This window comes from Egretta garzetta, unplaced genomic scaffold, assembly GCF_000687185.1.
Source record: "Egretta garzetta isolate BGI_Z169 unplaced genomic scaffold, ASM68718v1 scaffold16, whole genome shotgun sequence".
In the NCBI taxonomy this organism is placed as follows: Eukaryota; Metazoa; Chordata; class Aves; order Pelecaniformes; family Ardeidae; genus Egretta; species Egretta garzetta.
This window is the reverse complement of record NW_009260022.1, coordinates 4,394,196-4,418,017: the sequence shown is the minus strand read 5'-3', so window position 1 is coordinate 4,418,017 and position 23,822 is coordinate 4,394,196. Positions and strand designations below refer to the sequence as shown.

General features: G+C 37.9%; 1 protein-coding gene across 1 annotated transcript in view; it reads right to left on the bottom strand.

Annotated features, from left to right (window-relative positions):
• Window positions 1-23,822, bottom strand: part of RAPGEF4 (Rap guanine nucleotide exchange factor 4) — a 154,438-nt gene that overhangs the window by 130,352 nt on the left and 264 nt on the right. Inside the window, exons 2-4 of the mRNA XM_035896222.1 lie at window positions 11,234-11,376; window positions 10,039-10,127; window positions 1,537-1,683 (exon numbers count right to left, since the gene is read on the bottom strand). Of these exons, the coding sequence (XP_035752115.1) occupies window positions 1,537-1,683; window positions 10,039-10,127; window positions 11,234-11,376 (379 nt within the window). The remainder of the gene's footprint in view (window positions 1-1,536; window positions 1,684-10,038; window positions 10,128-11,233; window positions 11,377-23,822) is intronic.

Here is a 23,822-nt window from a genome sequence, read left to right as displayed (position 1 = left end):
TAACCTCCACTCCCACAATATTTCTGATAGGAAACCAACAACCTCTGAATACTTAGCAGGAGTCATATACATAGCAGAAATTACTCTGCTTATACCCATTACAAGTGAATTAAAAAAATGTTACTTGAGAAACCTACAACTGGATTTACTCTCCTCCATCATGAGCTTGTAAAGTACTATCTACACTAAAAATTTCTGACCACTGGCAAGTGTGGCATATGTTAAAACAGATGAGATCACTGGCATATTTAATCTTTTAATGCCATGGTCTAAAACTATAATGCAGTTCCTGTAGAGAAAAAAAAGGATGAACTGCAGAAAAATATCGCATTGTGAATTTCTTCAAATTGGCCATGAGACTTTAAGCGTATTTTATTTTAGCTGTAGACATTGCCAAAAAAACAGTACAAATTATGGCTATCCGATTCAAAGAATGAAACCTCATATTGTCAGAGCATTCAATGGCAAGCATGTTTCATTCACACATTGGTCTTTCATGCCTTGATCATGCTGCACCATTAACTATGCTCAAGGCAACGTATTTGCAAACAGGTGGTATTAGTGCTGCTTCCTCAGTCACTGTAACTAGTTGTGCATTTGATTTTCTTTCTGATACCCTTACTTTAGTACTGCTTTAGGACAATTATTTGGACTATAATAAATACTGCTCTTTCTCAGGAAAAAAGAAAGCCAAAAAAACCCTCATCTGTCTGCACTTAGGAGAGAAGCTGAACTACAATGCTACAACCAGCATCAATTTCTTCAATATAGTTAGTGTCCCTAGATCTGCAACTTTAGGACACTGTTACACCATCTGACAGCTCTACACATCACCTAAATTTTTACAGTCACCATTTAAAATAAGCTGTCAGTACAATGGTGTAAGAGTGTAGGCCAGGCCAACAGGATGCCTTCCAATTCCCAGAACACTTTTCAAATCAAGTGTAATGCTTACAAAAATGCAAACTGATTGACATTCAGTAACTTAGCACAGTAACATGTTAATGAAGTCTTCTCAGCACGGATACCAAAGTACACACAGATTATAGAATGAAGAACCTCAGCAGTACATTCTCCGCACAGGGAAGTTTTAAGGGAATAGCCATGAAATCAGTAACTTAATTTTTAAATGATCTTGATCCATCTGCAACTTCTAAACCCCTCACAGCTGGTGATAAGACAGGAATAAAGAAGAATAATTTAAAATATCAGAGTATATTAAGGATAGACTTCCTCACAAATGCTGGCAATAAAAGCAAGTTTAAGGCTAAGAAAACAACATCTGCAGTATACAAATAAATTCCACCAGAAATTTCACTTATTTCATTAGAAGCCCACAAGAAATAAATACAGGAGTATGTAATCTTGCAGCATATGAACCACTAAAAAGAAGTAAAAGGACTTCTCTTTTTGTCCAAACTAATTTAAAAGATTTACTACTTTGCTTATAGTATAAATGTGCTTCTACTTCATTACAAACACTTATATGGTTAAATCACTTTTTTCTGCATAAACTGCAAATAAATCTGAATTTACCTCCCAAAGTGCTTTAAAGTCCTTCTGCTCAATTCGAAGGAGCTCACTATATTCTCTGGTAACGATGGTAGCATGGCGAGGAGTGTTATCCAGAATGGACTCTCCAAAAGCAGTTCCTATTCCCAGAGTGCATATTGTCACAGCATCCTTTGAATTAAAAATAAAAGGACACATGTTAAATATTCCAGGATTCCAGTTTTAACAGTCTTTATGTCACATTTGCTAATAGCAGTGCCTTAAGATTCTTCAGCAATTTGCTTTAAAAGAAAATTATTAAAAGTGCTAGCAAAAAAAATCAATATGCTGATTAATAACACAGGAAGCCTCAATGTGGAAGCAAGTAGGACTTCTGTTTTCTATGACCATCAGTTGAATTACACATTTCTGACTGCAAAGCAGAGAACACAAGAGTCACCTTCACCTTTGGAAGAAAGCTATGGCCTCTGTTCATCTACCTCTAAAGACTGTTGTGATGACAAAATCCTTTAGAAATGTCAGGGGTGATCAGAAGATAACTAGTATCAGAAATGCAATCTCAGAATATAAATTTCTGCCCTATATAGGCTACCCTCATCAGAAAGAAAACTTGACTGTTATGTTTTCTCAGTAAGCATAATTTTCAATTATAATATACTCTTGTATTTATAATGCAGTTATCTGTTGTACAAGGTCTGTGCGCAATGCAGTTGTACAGTTCAATCAACTCTTGGCCTTTCCATTGAAAATGCCAGTAAATCTCTCAATTGTTAATGGATGCCTGCTGATTAAGTACCAGCCTAAAAAAAAAATAAATTCTTTTCACATAGGTCAGGGATTTCAAGAGAACTATTAAAAGTCCAGAACAACCTGGAATAGAGTATTCAGGACAGTCCTAAGCATGCAGTAACATCCACTTCAAAAGAGTCTATGTGAGCACATGACATTCATGTGATGGAGAGATGTCTAAATCAATCCCCTTTGGCCAGCAACTCCTCTGTAATAGTTCCAATATAAATTCTGAGCTACTGCAGACAAATAATTAGAGTACTTGAAATTAAATAACTTGCTGAATCAAGATCTTTAGATACATTTTCTATTTTAAGCTTACAAGTTCCTGTGTTCCTGAGCAAAGCCTCGAAGCTGAACATTTACATATCTCTCTTTCTAAGTTGGGCCTTAACTGACTGCCTTTTGAGTAATTATAAAAAAAAAAATAGCAACAGCATTAAAAATGTAAACTGATACACTCAAGTAAGGAAATCATACATGCACACAGACAAATACACATAAACATACACAAACGCACTCCAATTTTACTTGATGCAACATTAGAAATATAGTTTAATTCCAAAGTATAGGATTCATGAAATGTCTACAAAATAAAAGCAGAAAATTTTGTCTTCCCATCCACTACATCCTTGTGGTTAATAATCCAGGAGAAATGCATGAGCATATTTCAGCATCATTTTCTGTGTTTAAAATCACATTGTTTTCCTTTCATGCATCTAATAAGTGGTAATAGGCAAATGTTATTAAGATCAAGTTAGTAGCTTTATAATTGCATTACAAAGACAAATGCCCATAATAGTCCCGTTCCCTGAACCATAGCAAATTGCCTTTGCACAGATATTACCATATAAAATTATGTGTTCAGGAAAACAAAATCAATTATGTCTCAGAAAAGATCTAGGAAGAATTTACCAACTGTCAGAAATAAATTTTCAAGGAAGGCAAATATGAACAGACACTGTTTAAAAGAAAGAATATTTCGGAGTGAGCACCTAGGCACCTAAATAGAAGTCTCTACAAACAGCCTATAATACAGGCTATACACTGTTCTGTCTTAACAAGCTTACTTTTCAGACCTGAAACACTATATCCATGCTACCATATTCACAACTGCACTCAAAGGAGCTACAAAGAAAATGGGCCTACTGCTCACACAAAATTTGATCTCCAGGTCTCCAATACATTATTCTCTACTTTATTTTAAAAGTTCAGATAAAAGATGTCTATTTAGGGCAGAATAAGCAAATAGCCTGGCAGAAAAGGAAACTTTTCCATTAGGTGGATCATAAGCAATATTTGTATCTTCCAACTCCTTTCTCACTCCCTTCCCTCCCTCCAAAAAAATAAACTCCTTTGAAATGCTTCACCTTTGATTCTTTACAACCCTAAGGAATATATCTTTAAAGACGGAATAGAGAAGAAGAGAAAAGGAAAGGCGTTGGTTAAGGAACCACTTCCTAAGATAACTTCTGATGAGACAGCTGTTCAGCCTGAGAAATAAATTAACATTGTGGGGTGTTAAGTCAAGGAGCTGGAATAGTCCTGTCTATGTTCATTAAAGAAAAGTCCAGGCTTCTATCAAGTCAAAGGTGTTTCAGGCTTTTTCCCCAGTCATCACTGCTCTCCACTGAGATGCAGTTTCACAGCCAGCTAGGGAGCAAGCCCATCTGTCTTCTTCAAGACTTCAGAGCCCCATTTTCTCTCTCCCCTTTGTTTATACATCTCCAGCCTCCTGGGGAATCAGGTGTGCATTTCCTATTAGGCCTGTTAACCTTACACGCAAGAATCTCCTGCTGTTCAGTGTAGACTTCAGGAGGACTGCTGGCAGCTCAAAATTCAGTTTACTGTTCCCCTCTGCAATCCCAGAAGCAGCAGGGGGTTCTAGCTGCTGGTAACCAGCTAAAATTCACACACTTATTTAAAAGGCAGTATTAAAGACTTAAAAAGATGAGATTGTTTCCATTGCTATCTGTCCTCTGAACACACTATAAAATGGTAGCGTTCAAATCAGAGGCTGTTTGTGTATTCAGTTTCACTGACTCTCACTGGCAGAGAGACACATGCAGTGAAGAGCTGTTAAACCCCCCCCCCCCCCGTCCCCCATCAATCTAAAACATTATTGGATTCGTACGACCATTCTATGGAATGGATGAGAATCAGAAAAAAGGCTCTGCCTTATCCCCTCCCCCACCATCACAAGGCACAACCCTGCATGCTCCTCCCTGACTTGTGACACTTTCTATTTTCCAACCTGGCAAAAAGAATTTTTGTATTGTGCGTAAACAAAATCATGGTGTCTGAAATAGAAATGAAGAAAATAGGAAAAAAAAATACAAGTGCTAGGTTGAAGGGATTAGGCACTTTTCTTTGAAATTTTAGTTTATCCAATATTTTGAGTTTATAAGGGAGCTGATGTAGCTAGTTTGTTTTTAATATCATCATTTTCCCACCCCTTGTACCTTTAACTCACCTCTGCATCTGTGTCCCTCCAGGACCTCATACCATCTCCATGTTTAATTGGAGATCTGCAAAAGCTGGCACTTTGAAAAGTTTGCTTATTATTACTACTTCTTATTGCTTATTATTATTACTTTGACACAGTTCAGTTTGTCCTCAGCAAAAAATTCCTTTTATAACAGAGAAACCAAAGGATACAAATGAAAGCAAACTATCTGTTCTACGAAGTGATTTTCCTGGTCCATCAACTCCACTGGAGTATGTTTCAGCCGTTCAGATAAGAAATCCTTACCAAACTACTTGTAAAGATAACATAGAAATATCTTCCCACACTAGAATTGCAGTTTACCAACGCATATTAGGCCATCCTCTTTATATACAAGACAAGGTGATTTGCTTAGAGGAGGCATTATGCTTCTAGAAAGACTGTGACCAACTTCTCTTCTAGTTCCTAATTAAAACATTTACAGAGCAGATTAATTGTAGTGTAATAATGTTCATTATTTCCATACTTTTCTATCTGATCTTCTGAAAGCTACCTGCAATGTCTTGGACTTTTTGCTACATTACCTGGCAGGCAGAATTGAAATCATTTTTCTATATTAACTTCCAATAAGCTAAGTTCAAAACCTAAATTAGTACAAGCATGATACTGTGGAGCTTAGCATGGGCCAACACACCCTGCTTCTCAGCTGAGTACATTAGTTCAGCCAATCTCTGTGTTACAATGGGTAGAGCAGTTCTCATGCTCAAACTAAATAATTTAAAGCTAGCTTGGCCATATTTACACTGCACTACAGGCTACAATACAAACCTATGTCATGACTTCATGTAGGTCATCTCCAAAATACATAATGGCTATTTACATGCATACATATGGCATTTACGTGCAGAAAGCAGTATTGCAAGGACTGCCCTGTTTAAATCCCTTTCCTTCAAACAGTCAGGAAATTCTTCCCTTTCTTACATGGGCATCTGAACCTCTTTCTTCACAGTCATTCTTCTCAGCAATCCCACTAACTGATTTGCCTTTTGCTCCCCAGCCCTCTGCATCTTCTTACAACTGACACTGCTGTACCACCCAAGCTCCCACAAGTTTAAAGCTTTTCTAAATAAGGCTAACTGTTTGCAAAGCCAATGCCCTGTGTTCAGTTTGGTCTGTTTTTAAAATCTGATCAGCCTAAAAAAAAAACCACCACCAAAACATAGGCAAGATAAACCAGCAATAGCCCCCAGCACACACTACAATTCAGCTGGCAGACGACAGCAGATCAAAATGCTATTTGGTCTTTGTCTTTCTTCTCCTCATTCCTTCCTATTTTATCAGATAAGAATATATATCTTAATCATTTGGGGCAAAAGGCTCTGAATCTAATTCAGTAAAACACAATGCCACAGAATCTGGCGAAGATGTCACACTGATGCTTTCGTCATAATGCATTTGTTGCCAGCTTTATCCTGAGATGTTACCAACAGTCATCCTTCAGAACCTGTTCATTTTCAAAATAGACTCAAAAAATTAAACATATACGAGGCAGTCAGCAGTATTTTTAAGACAACAATAAACCTAGGAATATCTCTAAGAGGAACTTTTGTTACTGTATACTTCAGTTGTAACGTTGGGTAGGTAACAGCTCCAAATAAAAATTAAATTCAGAATCTGTTCATAATTGAGGGTAAAGACCTCTTTCTGACAGATTCTAAACAAGCTACATTTTCTGTTTATTTTGAAGAGGACTTACTAAACCTTTGTGTGTCTTTTAAGTACAATATTTATCAGGGTATTTGTTACAAACAACTTGAGGTAAGCCCAAAACAGTTCATTACACTTACCTCTGCAATTCACAGTGTGACATTTTTACCTTAAAAAAAAAGTCCTCTTCAGTCTCTTCTTGATTGTTGAATAGCCAAAAAATTCATAAATAATTTGTATAGAAAGCAGACCAGCCACCACTAGGATGTACTGGATGGGTAATCCTGTCAGAACTCTATATTGTAAATTGTATTGTCCCATTTCAACGGCAAATGTTACAGTCATGATCAGCACCGGCTAGCATGTTTTACCACCTCAGTGGAACAGAACTAACAGTAACAGAGAAATTTGCGCTGATCAAACTCTTTGGCATATTGTAAATAGTTGAATATGATTTTCAAACGAGCCATTTTAGTATTAAATATTGCCTGTACTCAGTTTGTTACGTATTCTAACACTGCCCTCTTGTGACATAATACAATTTTGCAAGCAGTCAGGGTTTTTCCAAACCAAAACGAAAGCAAGGCTTTATCTATGAGATCCTAAATACACGTTTGTCTTTTTATTAAAACATTTAAATCAGTATGCTTCCTCTTCTCGTAACAGCGAATAATATGTAATGTTAATATTTCTGTTTATATGAATTCTCAACTTCGTCCTAATCAGTATTACTAACATTTTCTGTAAGAAATCACAGGTCTCTGCATGAATAAACTAACATGCAGCAAGAATGTATATGAATTAATCCTTCACTAGCTACACTGAAGTCTTGGTCCATTAGTGCATTTAGATATAATTTCTAGTGCAAGACATGTAACCACATGCCTCTGTAGGAGCAAAGGCCATTAAGACATTCTGAGTAAGCACTAAGTGCACAGTAACTTACTGGACTTTTAATGGGAAAAAACTACAAAACACCAAAGGTGACTGCAAAAGAGTTAGTACATGGTAGCTACTGCACAACGCATTTATTCCCAGATTGCTGAAATTAAAGTTACCCAGGTAGACAGATGAACACCCAGTAAAAGTGGGACTAATATATTTTTGATCAAGACAATTGATTTTCCATATTTACATTAACACTGTAGGCATCGGCATATAATCATAGGATAATTTGAGCTGCAAGAAAACTCAGGAGGTCACCTAGTACAACCTCCTGCTTATCTTAAGTATTAATAGCTTATTAGTCCTGTCTAAAGATTTTTTAACCAATAGGAACCTAAATACAAAGTTAGCTTCTCTCTTCCTAGAAAAGATCGCATAATCCTGTACTTTTACACAAGACTACAAACTTCTAAACTTGTAAACTCAGGTAAACTTCCATATCTCTTCTGCTTTGCTGGAAGTTTCTCATTAGCATTAGTGTCATTTCTGGTATAATAGTAACAGCAGAGCAATTAATCATTCCTATGACTTTGCAAAGGAAGCTTTGGCTCCTGGGTGCTGTTATTGGAAAGTATGCTCCAGGGTAGGTTACAAGCATCCCTACATCTTAAACACTGGTCATCCATTCCCAGCTGGGAGCACAATGCTGCCAACTGAGACTGTCAGGGCTGCACCTGTGGAGCTACACTGTATTTCCTCCACCATCTGGGTTTGTAGTGAACACAGTAGGCAAGGGAGTGCTAGCAAGTACTTCAAGCTCAAGAATGACTAGCACCATGCCAACAAGGAAGTACAGGCAAGACTGGAACAGGGCACCCAGGAGCTAAAGGTAGGACAAGGAGCCGAAGACCAAAGACCAAAGATGGACAAGGAGAGACATGGTATAAACACCAAGCTAGAGCAAAAACAGAGAAAATATTGGACTCAAATACTATTTAGGAGTCCCCAGCCATCAAACTTATCCAGTACTGGAAAGGTAAATGTATGAGCTGCTGTCCTTTTGGCAGTGAGGCTCTATCCTATGGCAACTAGGCAGTGGTAAGAATTCAGTTCATTGTTCCTATGAGAAGGAAACATGAGGTTAAGAAATTACTGCAGAATATAATTTCTAGAACTAGAACTACATAAATTGTAGTTCTGTAGTTTCCTATTGGCAGGAGAATGCAATGAACCAGAACAAGCAGAAAAAAATATTTACAATAGATTTCTTAAAACGCTGAAATGTTCCATCCTCCATCTAAGGGAACAAATCAACACTCCAAACAGATTCTTAGTTTAACTAGCTTCCACATCCAGAACACTTTTGTGGATATATTTCTTTCTGATTCAGTAAAGAGCATTGGTCCTTAACGACAGTGTAGTGCCATCTTTTGGCAAACACCAGAAAATACTCCTGATTGCTTTAGAGCTGCACAGAAAAGCGTCTCATAAGAGCCCAGTACTGTCCAAATTGTGACAATACCAGTGACAGCCAGGCCATGCTGAGAATTGCTCAAATTAGGCTAATTATACTCTTAATCAGTCTCTACTTAGTATAGTGAAGAGGTTGCTAAAAATGATTACATGAAAGAAGTTCCTTTTGTATCTATCATTCTACTGTAAGAAGTAGGAAGATCCAGTGCTCACACGCTGCCCTGATGTGCATTCTGATGCAATTTCACTGGTGATGCAGTGCTCAACAAAGTGAAAATCCAATTTCTGACAATCTGCTATAAGCACAAAACCTTCCCCAATCAGCCAAACTTTGGGCAAAGAATACACCACCACCCCACTCCCCACACAGGCTATATTCAGTCAAGGTGGGAAAAAGGGATAGTGGTGTACTTCAGGTCCTGAGTAGCTATACCACTCATGTGAAGGCACAATGGGTCACATGTCAGCGGTACAACCCCATGCTGAGCTACATGATGGGACAATCCCAGATCTCAAACATGGGAGCGGGGAGTGGGACATGATGCCTTCCCAGAAGACTCGGCTCACAGCAAGAAGTGCATGACTTGTTGCCATGACGTTAGATGACATGGGTGGGAAACTCTCTCCAGGAGAAATATCTCATCCTTTTTTTTTTGTTTATTTACTCTAAATTCCCAATTTTCTAAATCCAGGAGCGCCAAGGTACTGAGAAATCACTTGTTCTTCTAATTCTTAACACTGAATAGGTATTACCTCCAGGACTCTGGTCTAACATGGCAGCAGTTCCAATACTCTGTTATTACTATAATACTTTCCCATTCTTGCAGTGGAGACTGCAGTGTGCTGTTACCAGACTGAACTGTTGGTGGGTTTGGTTTGAACTTTCTGAGCAAGGACTGAATTAAAATATTTCCAGGGAATGAATTAACAACTCTTAGATCTTTAGCTCAACTTCATAGGGCACTATTAGAAAAGACAGAGGAGTCTTGTTTCATGTTAAAATGTAGACCCCTTTTCAGAGCACTACATTTCAGTTTTCCTGAAATCAATGGCATGATCTGCCTCCATAGACAAAGGACAACTGAGACTAAAGGAGACTCAGAGCAACACGCTTGTGATAAGACAAAACATCTGTAAGATATATGTCATTGTCATCTACCTCAGCCTAAGTCATACCCTTTCTTTGTACTACTGACTAGATGGTTTCAATGAAAAATCTATTTTACCTGGTGGTTGCTTGTATCAGAAACCTTCACATCCAGTGATCCCGTCAGAACAGCATACCAGTTCGTCCCAATATCACCCTGACGGAATACTGGAAAGATGAAAACGTGTAAATAAGAGGCATCTCTTTAAGTTTAGCAACATTAACAAACATTTGCCCTCATATTACTGTACTACTGTAGTCACTGCTGGCACTATAGAATTTGCCATATCAGACTACATACTTACTATTACAATAATATTTCCAATGACACTGGAAAACACGTATTTTAGTAAACTGGTCGATACACTACAGAAACAATGAAAGCATACAGAATTGCTTCACTTTCCCCCAGTTTGCTTCTCCACTGCTTAGTTAATAAACAAAACAAACAAACAACCCCCCCAAAAGACTTTCTGAACAATGACCCTTTGAAATTCACAATCTTCCAATGCAGACACAGCTCCCACTGACTTCAGTGAGTTCTGTCTGAGAAGCAACTGCAGGACTTTGATGTTCAGTCATTCCAACTGTGTGATTACAGAGCATCACAATTCCTCTTATTCTAAGCAAACCCCAGTGCTGTGTGCCTAAAGCATGCCAGATTTACCTGAAGGGTACCTGAGACACCATAGGTCTCCATCAGCTATTACCCTGGTACAGCTCTGGGAATTCACACATTCCCATCAAAGGACCACCACTTATTTCCATATCAGCTTCACAGACCAAGCACAACTGTCTACCTTCATCTGGCACATGGGCTGCCTGAGCAGGCACAGAGCTGTTGCACCCCACGGCAGTATGCAGCTCTGCAAATCTGTCTTGTGTTACCCAGAGTGACTGCAAACCACACACTATTAGCGATATGCCTAGGTAACACACTTTTGCCCCTGACATCACAAAGCACCTACAAAAGAGATCAATAATACATTTACAGGAAAAGAATGAGGCTCAAGTGCAATGACTTGCTTCTAATCTTTCAACAAAACAGTGGCAGAGTACTAAACCCAATAATGCGTGCCTTGTTACCATAGATTCACTACACACTGTATTTGTAGAGCAAGCAGCCCTTTAGTCCTGCCTTCCCCCAAGACTACGACTGTAAACATTTTTAAGGCCATCCACTGATTGTGCTCTCATTGATCTCCTAGAGACAATCCCAGCCTAACCCCCAATTTTATCTACATAAAATAGATCATCATATGAAGCTCTCTTACATGTGATTCCCTTTTCCAGATTTTCATAATATCCACAGAGACATATCTGCTGGAGAAGGTTTGGATGAAATTTCTCAAAAGCTTTCACTTCTTTCAGTCGTGTGAATATTATATCTACATCTTCACTGGAACGTTCCAAAGGTCTGCAAGAAAATAAAGGACAAAATTCTCAAGGGCTTTATCAGAGAAACATCCCCATCTGCATGCACCAAACTTACAAATGTTAGCATTAGACATCACACTATAATATTAAGCAATTAAAATGCATTTCAAAGGTACATAATGAAACCCTTCCAAAAGATCCTAACAACTGTCCGTTATCAACTTGAGCATAATTATTATCATTTCAACACAGGCAGAGTCCAGAAGCCCCATTTAGCACCACAGTCCCGCCATAGCAATTACTGTAAAAGTATACATGATGATACAGTCCTTATCCTAAAGAGCTTAGAATGATATATAGTTTTAAGTTTGGAAGGGAACACAAACAAACAGATGTCCAAACATACAAGACGTCTGTGGAATTGGTGATCAAAATAGAAGTTCTCTTTCTAGCTAAAAGAAAAGCTTTAGATATCAGCAGTAACACCTATGTCCCCACCTCTCTTCTGCATTTTACTGGGTACAAACTAACCTGAGTGTTCCATTTTCTCTTCTCACTTGCAAGCAAGAAAGACAATGTTAAGTACATTCTCTTTCACGCAGTTCCTGTCTCTTAATGTTGGACAAGCAAGAATGGTAACTCTTCATTGGTAAGGGTAAAGAGTTTTAATCCAAATATTTAAAATACTTAAAATCTATGACAGTAACACCTTTAAAAAAACAAGATTTCAAGAAAAGTAAAAAAACTACTACATATTTATGAAAGTAAAGTGATTTAGCTCCATAACATATATTTTAAATGTGATTATCAAACTTTATGAATCAGCAGGTAAGCCAACCACTAACTGACAGCATTAGAAAGAATCTTTCATAACAGACTAAATGCCTCCCACTACAGACAGAAACGTTGAACATTCCTAGGAGATCATGCTGGATCAGATGCAGAAATTATTTACGTATAAAGGGGTATCAGAAAGATAGACAACTGTCTGTGATCATTAGACCTATCACTCACTCAAATGCTGCTTGTTAATTTTACTGACAAAAATGTTCTTTTAGCCAGTGGATGAGCTTCTAAATGAACAGAAGTCAGGTAGCTTATAATGAACCAAGAGTAAGTTCACAAATACATATATTTATTGTCTTATTATTATACCCACAGCGTAAGCACTCCTTCCAACAGAATGTTTTTTTAAAGATTCCTCTTTGGAATCAAAGACTTAAGGGATCCAAATCTTTGTCTCACAGAAGAAGCCCAGATCATACTCACATTGAATCTCTGCCTCTCATCTTTCTTATTAAATTAAGTCTAGGAGGGATTAAATCTCTATCCTCATTTATACTCCAACTTACCCTTATTAAATACAGATGAGAATAATAACTCTCCAGTATATACAGTTGCTTCTACACCACAATGACATCCTCTTACCACTTCAAACCACAACCAACTACAGCATCTCCCCTTTGAAATATTTCAAGTAAGATTTTCACCCATTCCTTTTTTTCAATTGTGCACAGGCTGACAGGTACTAATAAGCATTAACTCTCTTGTCAAAATCCTTTTAAGAAGATTAGGAGGTGCGGCTTGCAAACAGATTTAAAATCCGTTTATATAAGATCCCTACCCAAACTACACTAGCACTTGGAACACTAACTTCCTTAATTTATGGACTCTCAAAATTAACAGCAAAACCCAACAAGGAAAAAAACGAAGATCATTCTCAGAATATCCCCTTTTCCTAGAAAAACTGCATCTGGGACTGTTTCATTCATACAGCTGCTCACAGCTGACTCCGCTGAAGTCCATCAGTTCATTTGCACAGAATTGACTGTAGGATCTCAGTGTTTAGTGGTTTTAATTATTTGATGCAAGCAAACAGGGTTAGCAAACATGCAACAGGTTGTATCAACTTAATCAACACTGTTCTCTCAGTGCTCTTTCTGAAATGCAAGTACTTAAATCTCTTCCACTTCTGGTCCTGTCAAAAGGACAAGATTTGGGGGGATTTAATTCATGGACTGTGTAGCTTTTCTTCCTGAGTTTCTGAAGGCTCAAGAGACGGGGTTTCCATCTAGTTCAGAAGAAGGTGAGAGCAGGGCTCACTTCCATTGATGTGGCAAGGAGTGTCTTGTGTCAGGCAGACAAACTGCAGGAAAAGCTCTTTCTTCTGACAAAACTGCTTCATGACCCCAGTAAAATGAGTCATCATGGAAGGAGAAGCATTCTCACAGGTAGCTGAGCCACACTTTTCAGAGTTTTAAACATCAGCACAGCAGTGAGAAACCGAACTCCATATTTGTTGGGAAAGACAAATATTTAAGTCGTATTCCTAGTGGCTTACTTCAGGAAGCAACTGAGCTACAACACTTTGTATTAGCAGCAGCTACTTCCACCAGGAGTACGTAAAGTGGGCATTTGAAGAGGGACATGCAGACATGCTCTAAACAAAAAGAGGGAACCAAACTTCTGAGTAACATGCATAGTAGTAATCTGAAAATTGTTATATTCCTTGAAATGTTTCTTAATAATTAATTACTGCAAGCCATTTGTTTCAGTAGCCTTTCTTCAAAATGTACTGGGTTTAATATTATTGTGTGCAACTAAATTTCCACAAATATTTTCACTGGGAGGGCACAGGTTTTGATCCAGCACATTTGGAAACAAAGCTAGAATTTGGGAGAGGCTTGCAGTAAATGATTTAACTATTAATCTATATTAGAAAAGGTCCCTTCTCTTCCAGCTGTGTTTTACCACACACACACACGCACACACAAAAAAAAAAAAAAAAAAAAAAAAAGCAGGAGCAAGCAAAGAAGCATTTTAACTGTACCCCAGAATAACAACGTACTGACGTCTCTCAAATGAGATACACAGACAAACATCTAGTTTAAGATGTAGCTGTTTGGTTAAGATCATGAATAAGCATAAAAATTAACTAGGATCTAAGTTGTTTGACAACAAAACGCCTTCAGATTTGATCAGAGCTCCTGGGAAATGTCCTCAATGTTTAGGAGTAAGGTATTAACTAACACTAGGTGTCCCAAGCTGAGGTGGTCCTTAGTCCTTAGGACATGGAATTTTGCCTGTGTAAAAACTCCAGATCGCAGTGTAACAATAACAGTAGTAGCACTCAAACTTACTTAAGTGCTTGTAATCTAGAACAATGAGACTGATTTTCTAAAGTTTTATTTAGTGAGAGTGTGTAATGAGAATAATAAAATACTATGCCATCAATTAACTGCTTTTCCACATGCCTGCAAAACTCAGGCAAAGTTTGACCACTTTCTACAAAGTATATATTAATAAAATTGTCATCACTGTAACTGTTGTCATCATAATGAAATTAATATTAATGAATTTATTTATGATGCCAAATTTTGTTTTCTATTTCCTAAGTACAAGCTGCCTAGCATGGAACAACATCAGTACAGGATGTGAATTTACTTCCTCAATGCAGCCATCTTACTAAATTGCTGTAAACTTGGCTTTTTTAAAGCATAGTTTGGAATAATATTTAAACAGCTAATATTATAATATATTCCTTAGAACATTAATGATTAAACCTATTAATTAGAAAAGTATTACTGATGGCAAATGGAGAATTATTCAAGCTTTAATGTCACTGTAGTCACACTGCTAAGAGGCAGCGGTATTAACCCAGAAAGGAACCATTCCCCAAACCAGGCAGATGGGCCACAGAAGTCAACCCCAAGGAGGTGAATCTCTACACCCCCACATGGCTCCGAAAGCCTCTGGAAAGGCTTTTCCAGAGACCATATCAGAGCACCCAAAGTCACTCCTCTGTGATCACCACTGCTGTTCGCTAGAGAGCAATCTCACTGAGCTTAGCCCCCTCTGCTAAACTGGTGCTGGTGAGGATGTCCTTCCGTTCTGTTCTGTGACATTGATGCTGGTGTGCTACTGGTGTCCCCTCACTGCTGATGCTGCAGAGTTATAACATGATATCCATGAGCATAAGAAGCTAAAAAATGCATTTTAGTGGGACTTCAACTACCACTGGATTTTCTGCTAAGCGTACTCCTGTTTCTGAAAGCTCTAGCTCATTGTATAGAATAGGACCATAGATGAATCTAGAAGTGTGGGCAACTCTCTTAATTAAAATTCTTCAGTTCTCAACAGTTTGGTAGAGGTATCAGCTGGAGCAGAAGCATTTTAAGGCAAGGCAATCCTTCCTGTAGAAAACCTCTATCCAGTGAAGCACCCACTTCCTAGGCTGCCTCACCCAATTTAAGGTAACTTTTAAATAAAACAAACTGTGGAAGTGTTACATTTATCTTCATCAGGTTTTTGCTTAAAAAAAAAAAACAAATCTTCTTACTCCTTTTTCCCAATTTTTCAGCATCTTTGTGGGGCAGCTGCTGCTATCTCTCCATTTCCCTTGTCTGCAGGCTACAAGCCCAGAAAGAGCTGCTGTAGTCACCACACTTCACTACTGGCCCGGCAACCGTAACTGAGTGGGTATCATGCCACAGCAAATGCCAGGACAAAACCACGCAGGAGGAATGACTGATTTGGAAATGAAAACTTCACGCTTAGTATCTCTTACCATGAAGGATAGCGCATGGGTGACACTCCTACTCCAATCTTCAATATGATTTTCCCTCAATTTGTACCTCAGCAGGTTCCTGCGCTGACATCTCATTTCACTGTGGCCAAAGTGAGGTGGGCATTTCCAGTGTTGCAAAGCAGGGCCACAGAACGATTAAGAAATGATGAAAAGCAAAAGTATTTAATTTATTTTCACTACCCTACAAGCCTTTCTGCTTTGTTTGACCACAGAATGCTTGATCCAGCTCCTTATTTATATTACTGATTTGCCTCTTCAGAGCATAGTAAGTCTTATACAGCAGTAATGTTTTCACACAAGATGTCATCTATCTTCTCCTTCTGCCTCTTCAATAGAACATCACAGCATACATATACAAGCGACAGCATCAATGCTAGTTATACATCTCTATTCAATTATGGCAATAAGGCTTCTGTAAAGGGTATTTTATCCTTGATTTATTTGGTTGTGAAGATTTCAGCCATGGATTTTATAGAGATAAAACAATTTTCTTGACAATGTCTGCCTGACTACCTGTAAAAGGAGATTATAAAAAAAATTGCCAGAAGTGTATCTTCAGAAGGCTGTTTCATATTTTTAAGTGCAAAAACTGTTCAAGCTCAAAGTTTAAATACAGACAGAGGATAATTGCTACAATTCTTCACATATACAATTCAGGCAAGTATTTCTGTTCATGTGTAGCATATATAGCTGTATTAGAGAAACTATTTCAACGGTGTTAAGATTATATACTTCAATGTTTATCTATGCTGGGAAAGACTTGTTAACCAAGAATAAAAGGAACAAGTTGGAGTCTTTTGTTTTGTTTCTATCAAGTTTATGTAACTATTACTTTCTCTTCTACCGCATGATATGTCCTTTTTTTAGGTTCTTCCTCATAATTGGTTTGACACTTAAAAAAACAGAAGATATGTAGTATCTTATTGGGGGTTGGACTAGATGACCTCTAGGGGTCCCTTCCAACCCAAAACATTCTATGATTCTATGATTCTATGATTCTATGATTCTATGATTCTATGATTCTATGATTCTATGATTCTAATTCTAGATGCCTCTAAAATTTTAAAATGTTTATTTCTATAACACATGTTCAAATTCTGAACTCTGCTCTAACTGAATGAAAACACTGAGGTTCATTTCCTTCCCTTGCTCTTTCTAACTCTTTAAAAGGGCAATACTGCATTTCAGACAGCAACGAACAGCCCATGAAGGATGATGCATTTCTTCCACTGGCGAGGCTGTAGAAAACAGAGTATGGCATCACATCATAGACAAATGAAACTAGTTCATCTCTGGGTTAAAACTGAAGCACCTATTCAAAGATGCAAAGGCAAACTCTATGAGCTGGAAGGTATCAGTAACCACTACCATGGACCATTTGGTGAATTTTAATAGTATTTTAAAGTATACTCTGCTTTGAAACATGAGCAAGGAGAGAACAGCCACTGAAACCAGACCATTTCTCTATGCTACCTCTACTTTCTCCTACCCTTTCCTGACATGCAGAAAAGCACAGCATTAGGATGCAGAAGAATACTAGTACCAAGATACCATTTTCCCTTCATGAGAGATGGAAAACACTGAAGCACCTCTCTTCTCCAGGCAATGATGTAAGGCTCTTTGACTTTTAATTTCTCTTTGAGAAAGGAAAGTTTAAGAGGGGGGTACCAGTGACCTATCAAGCACTTTAGACATGAGGTAAAAGATTTAAGTGCTAGGTATAAATGAAGTTACTTTTAATCTTAAGTAATGTCCAGATAAGGTTTTACTTCCATGGGGACAGAAGGGAATCAACTCTCCCCAAGAGGCTCTTCACACTTGTTGCAGTAGTATTACCAAATCCATTTTTTCAACACTCACCAGCCTCATCATGAGGCTTTCAAACAATGATTAATTACAGGTGTTTTCTTTTGATTTCCATTTTATGAGACTCTGGGGTTCCGGTTTTCACATTTCCTCTAACACACAGGAAATAAAATTTTACTCAAACCCTGTCCCCTAGGATTCTTATCCATACAAATCATTCCAGAGTTAAAAAAAAACAAAACAACACAAGTAAAACTGCTGGTGCTTAGTTTCCAACAAATTACTACCGTCACCTATGCTCGGAACTCCTGTGATAATCTCTCGTGTCCAGCTATGCAAGGCACAATAAATGCTGTAGATAATCCTGATTTATGCAAGTACTGATTGAACAGCCAGTTAAATGCAGACCGACTGGCTGTCACCTGCAGGCAGACAGAATTTGTAATAGCTGAGTTCTGTCTTTCCCAGTGAGGGCCAAAAGAAGGCAAATATGGGGGATTCTCCTTTACCTACACACTCATCTCATTATTATATTACTCAATTATATCTGAGCCTTTAATTTAGTTTGGCCAATGCACTGAAAAATCATTGGAGGATTAGGCAGAGCAATCACGTGCGCTTCATTTCTTTACAACCCTGCTCTACAAATTATGCATCCTTCCAATAGGTCAATTTTTAGATCAGTATAAACAGTGGAATGGCAGAAGATGTATTTATTAAGTAATGACATTCGTAAAGATTTATCTCAAGGCAAAACCACACTACCTGAACAATACAGCTATAATAGGAAACAAAACATAAACCCATTTTTTTTCACCTTCATATGCTTTTTAAAAAGACAAAAATACTCCAAAAGAGAAAATAAAATTGCAAGGAAATATTCTCCCTTCATTTATGAAAATTGTTATGTATGGTGGATGCTTTGCAACAAAGGTGTGACTAAGTCTTATTGAATAAACCCTCCAATTTTCATGAACGTGAACTGGAGCTCAGGACAGTTAAAATTCCATTTGACAGAAGTACATCTGGATGAAACTACATTAACCAGCACTGTAGCTTCATAATAGACATTAAAAGCACTTCAATATGAGGACAGACTCTGATACACATTGCAAATGAAATTTGTAATTGAACAATATGCACAAGTGATGATATCCTTTGATTCAAACTCTGCCCGCCGCCATCCACCAATACACTATGCTAAAATGCACCTTTACCCATTTAGGATCTGCATTGTTACAGCTAATGAAAATTTAAAAGTTACAGCAACTACAAAAGAAATTCTACAGATTTACATTGACATATGTTTTGACAACTGCTGAATTCAAAGATGAAGTGGAAAGTGAGTTCAGGAAACATTCATTGAGGATACTGATAAAGCAGCAGGAGCAGTAAGTGATCACACCAAATACAGTGCAGAAAATAAGAACAAAGGCAGTATCATAAGAGTGATGAGCTTGTTACATGCAGCAAATTGTAAGATGTAGACGAAATCAGATGTCACACTGGATAAGAAAAATACTTGTATTTGAAAAATATCTGGTGGCCACCTGACTTTGAGGGCATGATTTCAATTAGCTCATTTGTTGGTTTTTTATTCTTGTGCTGGAATATGAGGTTTTGTTATAAAAGAAATTTAATCTGCTCAGAATACAGGATTTTAGAGATCAAATCCTAACAACATGCCAGAAATAACTCAGGCACTTAGGGTTTAGACAAGTTTCCAGTTTCATCTGGTAAAAGTGAAAACCTACAGTGGCACAAGTGCCACATCAATCATGTGGCCACTTTACAAGACTACCAATTAAATTGGAATATAACATGTCCTAGTAGGCATATGCACATACTAGCTTGCTCTGGTGGGCCATGATAAAGTTTATACACATGAATGCTAGGGCAGTCACTTCTTCCTCTTAATACCCAGTCACAGAATAAGTATGTAACTTACTGCAACTGCATGTAACAAATGGAAGCTGATACTAGAAATGCCTTAGCCCATGAGCAAAGAATAAAACAGCTTGAATTTGTTTAAAACACAACTCTTGCTCTCGCTATGAATTATTGTGAATTCATATATTCAATAAAACACACAGACTTACAAGCTTATGGCAAGCTATAACAACAATTATTTTGGTCCCTCTGATGAGAAAAGGAAAGAAAAAGAGCTTTTTTATTATTCATCAAAGATGCACCTTTGCACTGGACTAGAAAATGAGTTGCATGATGCGGAAAGATAAATTTGTTATTATTCATCACTCTCAGAAGACCGCACCTTTGCATAAGTGCTAGAAAGCACTTAGGTTATGTCTACGCCGCTCTGTCTCCGAGTTTCCACACCGTGGTGCCTGCGGCTGATATATCCCCATGCAGACTAGATCCAAGCATGCACCAGCTTAGCCACACACTACAGACAGAGAGAAAAGACCAGGCACACAGGCCAACCAGAGATGCAGTGTATGTCCGTGATTTTGTTCGGATCCAAACTATGTGAAAAATGGTGGTGTTATTTCTATGGATTTGCTACAAATAAAAAGCAAGGGTAGAAATTTAAAATGTATAGAAGTCAGTGTATGTTTTACCAATCTCATAAAAATTTATTTTAGAAGTAAGTCAAAAAGCATTGTAAAGGAATTCTAAAATATTCACCATATTGTCTGATTATCAATCTATATCCCATCACCTTTAATATAATTACAGGTTATAGAGGATGACAAGCATTTTCCACACTTCTTTTACAACAATTCTTCCAGAGTATCAGTTCTTCATTCTAGCCTATCTGTACACCCACAAGAGACCTGTTGACTACTAAGCATAAACAAATAACTTACATCTCAAACATATGTTACAATGAACTAAAAAACAAATCCTCATTCAGATGTGTTGCTGTTACATAGCTTCAGTCTGAATTTACACTCAAATCTACGGGAGCTTGGTGTAAGGTACAGATCTGAGATACTATCCTGAGTGTGTTATTTTGGTTTTGTTAGATGTAAATGATGCAAATCGAAAGTCTAACAAGGATATAAAAGCTCAGTATGTACAATATGTCCTCGAAACGCCCATTCATACTTAAATAATTTATAAGTAGCTGAGCAAAGATCATAACATCCTTAGCACAACAGGCTAGCAAAGTTACATGCTTTGCTCTGTGATCTGCTCCTCCAGCCTGCTAAAGCACTAAAGGTTATGTTTAATACAGAGAAAAACACAAGATGTCATAGGCAGGTATGAAATCCTGCGATCTCTGACTGTTGTGAATGCTGTACATCATTAAAAAGTTTGTATTTGAATCCAGTTAAAACACTTACCTGAATTCATAACTGTGATCAGGTTTAGAGAAATAATAGTTATGTAAAAAATACTTTGTCTACCAATCAGTAAAGATATGTCAACATGGAAATTTCATGGTTAGATAGCCTTTGGGTGTGAAAGAAACCACAAGAGTAGAGAAGACATTGTTCCTAAGATAATTACTCACACTTGCATAAATTAGCAACCTTCTTTTAATTATGTGCAGATCTGGCATACAGAAAAATGTTACGATGGTAGGCATGCTTGGCTCCCTAGGAAATCAGTGGTAAGGCAACTATTTACTTCAAAGATAAAAAGACTGGTTTCCTTAACACAAAAATTATTTATGTCCCCGGGTACAACCAGGATGTACAGTTGCTCACTGCTGATCACCTCTCTCTCCTGCAAAAATAAAATATTCTAGATAGAGCACAGTGTTCTGACCTTTTTTTCCTGCTTTTCCTTACCTTTGCACTTGTGACTTTACATATAAATACTGTCCTGCGTATTTGTTTTTTAAGCGCTGATTGTTGGCTTTTGTGGTTAGTAACCACACATGGAAGCTGCAGGGTCAAAGCACTGGTGGCCCTAGCCCACAGTACCCTACACAGTAATAACATTTCTCTTGAAACATTTTGGAGGTTTTTCATTATTATATGCACTTTCATTTTAGATGGTTAATAGTTCTAGTTTGATTTGTGACTTGGGGAAAAACATGAAGAGCATATGAAAAATAAATCATTTCTGTACATGATGTATTTTGTTATTTCCATTTAGAGTTTAATTCTCCTTTTGTAAAGTATGAAGTAGGATAATCCATATTACATGCCATTTTAATTGTCTTTGCTGAGGCTCATCTAAAATTCTAAAGCGTATCAGTTTAGCCTTTCTCCTGAAAATATAAGTATATTCATTAACCAGTACACATTAAAATTGTTTTTATTATTTAATTATTACATAATAATATATATCTCATTATGTAATAAAAACACATGCTGTCCTACAGAGAAATGACTCATTAAATGATCTTACATTCACAGAACCCACACCTAGGTTAGAAAATGCTGTAAGATTTTTTAAAAGGCTTAAAATACATAGAAATTACATAATAATTAAAACGAGTACATCTATAGTAAAGAAATACACTCTGGAAATACAAGTGTGTAAATTATTTTTAAATGCTTTATCTAATAGTATTTAGATTCCTATAGTACTTTTGCAACATAGCTTTAACTGTATTTTTAAATGGAAAAACAGAACACATAAGTGTATTTCTTGTGATCACAAAGCAAAGCATGGCAGAGACCAGAAAAAAACCCTACAATCTCTCATGTCTTGGGTTTGTCCTGCATCCAGACTGCCTTCTGGAAAAGAAGGATAATACTACATAATCCTTCAGGGCACCTGGAGCTGATTCTTTTCACTCAACAAATTGGTGCCACTAGCTTACTCAAAGTAACAAAAAGTGAAGAAAAAGTTTCATTTGAATAGCCCCAATGAAATTCCCATTATAAAAATGGTCAGCATATTAATTTTCATACAAATATAATGGCAGATTTCTAAATGAAATGCCTCATGTGTTTCCTAAAAAGATCATTGACTCCCCAAGGTTATGTACTTCATTAAGCACGAACCCTCAAATTTTAGTTTACGATTTAGATCTCATGATAAGAAACCTGAGAAATCACAGGATCACCTATTTAAAAGTACTGGGGCTCATACTCTGTTGCTTCACATCCACTCAATGTCAGTTTACAGAGCAAAGAATCAGGCCCTCTGCTTCACTTTGGTTTTTTTCTGGCTTATATGGCTTTTATAGGTTGCCATCACCAGTTCTGTTTGTATTTACATTTAGAGTACTTTCAACATTTATACACACTACTTAACCTCTAAGAGGTTAGTTTTCTTTTAAGTCATGTGTTACAGAGGGGGATTAGGATTTGTGGTAGGTGTCTAGACCTGAAGTTTCACTAGCTTCTTACATTTTGCTGCCTGGACCATTAAGGAAAACCTAATTAGAGGTGCAGTCATACAACACTAGGAGGTTCCCTGGAAATGGTAGAAATGATGAGAAGAGGAAGGTTCCTTCTGTGTGCACAAAGGGTTTTAAAGCCCACAGCGCAGCCTCTAACGGCATCAACCATGTAAGTGAATTCTCTCCAACAGCTTTATTTGAACCACAGAGCATGTTTATGGTCTAAATTTTTGTTAACTATTTTCCTAGACTACAGGAGACACAGTGAGCATTCAGAAATTGAATGACTTCACTTCCGAACTAATCCAGTTAAGCGTCGAAGGTAGGAATACAGCAAAGGAGGTTCAAACCACCCACCATGCAACTCGACACTGCAAGACTCGCTTTCTGCTGCAACACCCAGGGAAAGCACTCCAAAGATTTATTTTTAAAAAAAAAAAAAAAAATTGGCCTGTATTTTTAGAAGTGAGCACACCACCTCTGAGCCCACGTTAGCCAGCCGTAACTCCCACCCACGCGGTGCTGGCTGCCTGCCTGTACCTGACCCGCAGCAAACGCTACCGGCCAGCCTGGGTGACAACCTCAGGCCCCCAGGACGCCGCAGCGGGGAGAAGAGCCTGTCGCCGGCGATGGACGCCTGTCAGCCTCTTTCGGGGCGGACATTTTTTCCGCAAGCCCTCCGGCCAACAGTCCCGCACCTGCTTACGCACGGAGCGCTCTGAGGCGAGGGTCTGTCCTTTCCCGCCCGATCTGTGAGGCAGCTGGGCCGGGGGGGAAGGGGGCGGTGTGCTGAGGTGAGGCGCGGGGCCGTGGGGGGGGGCGAGGC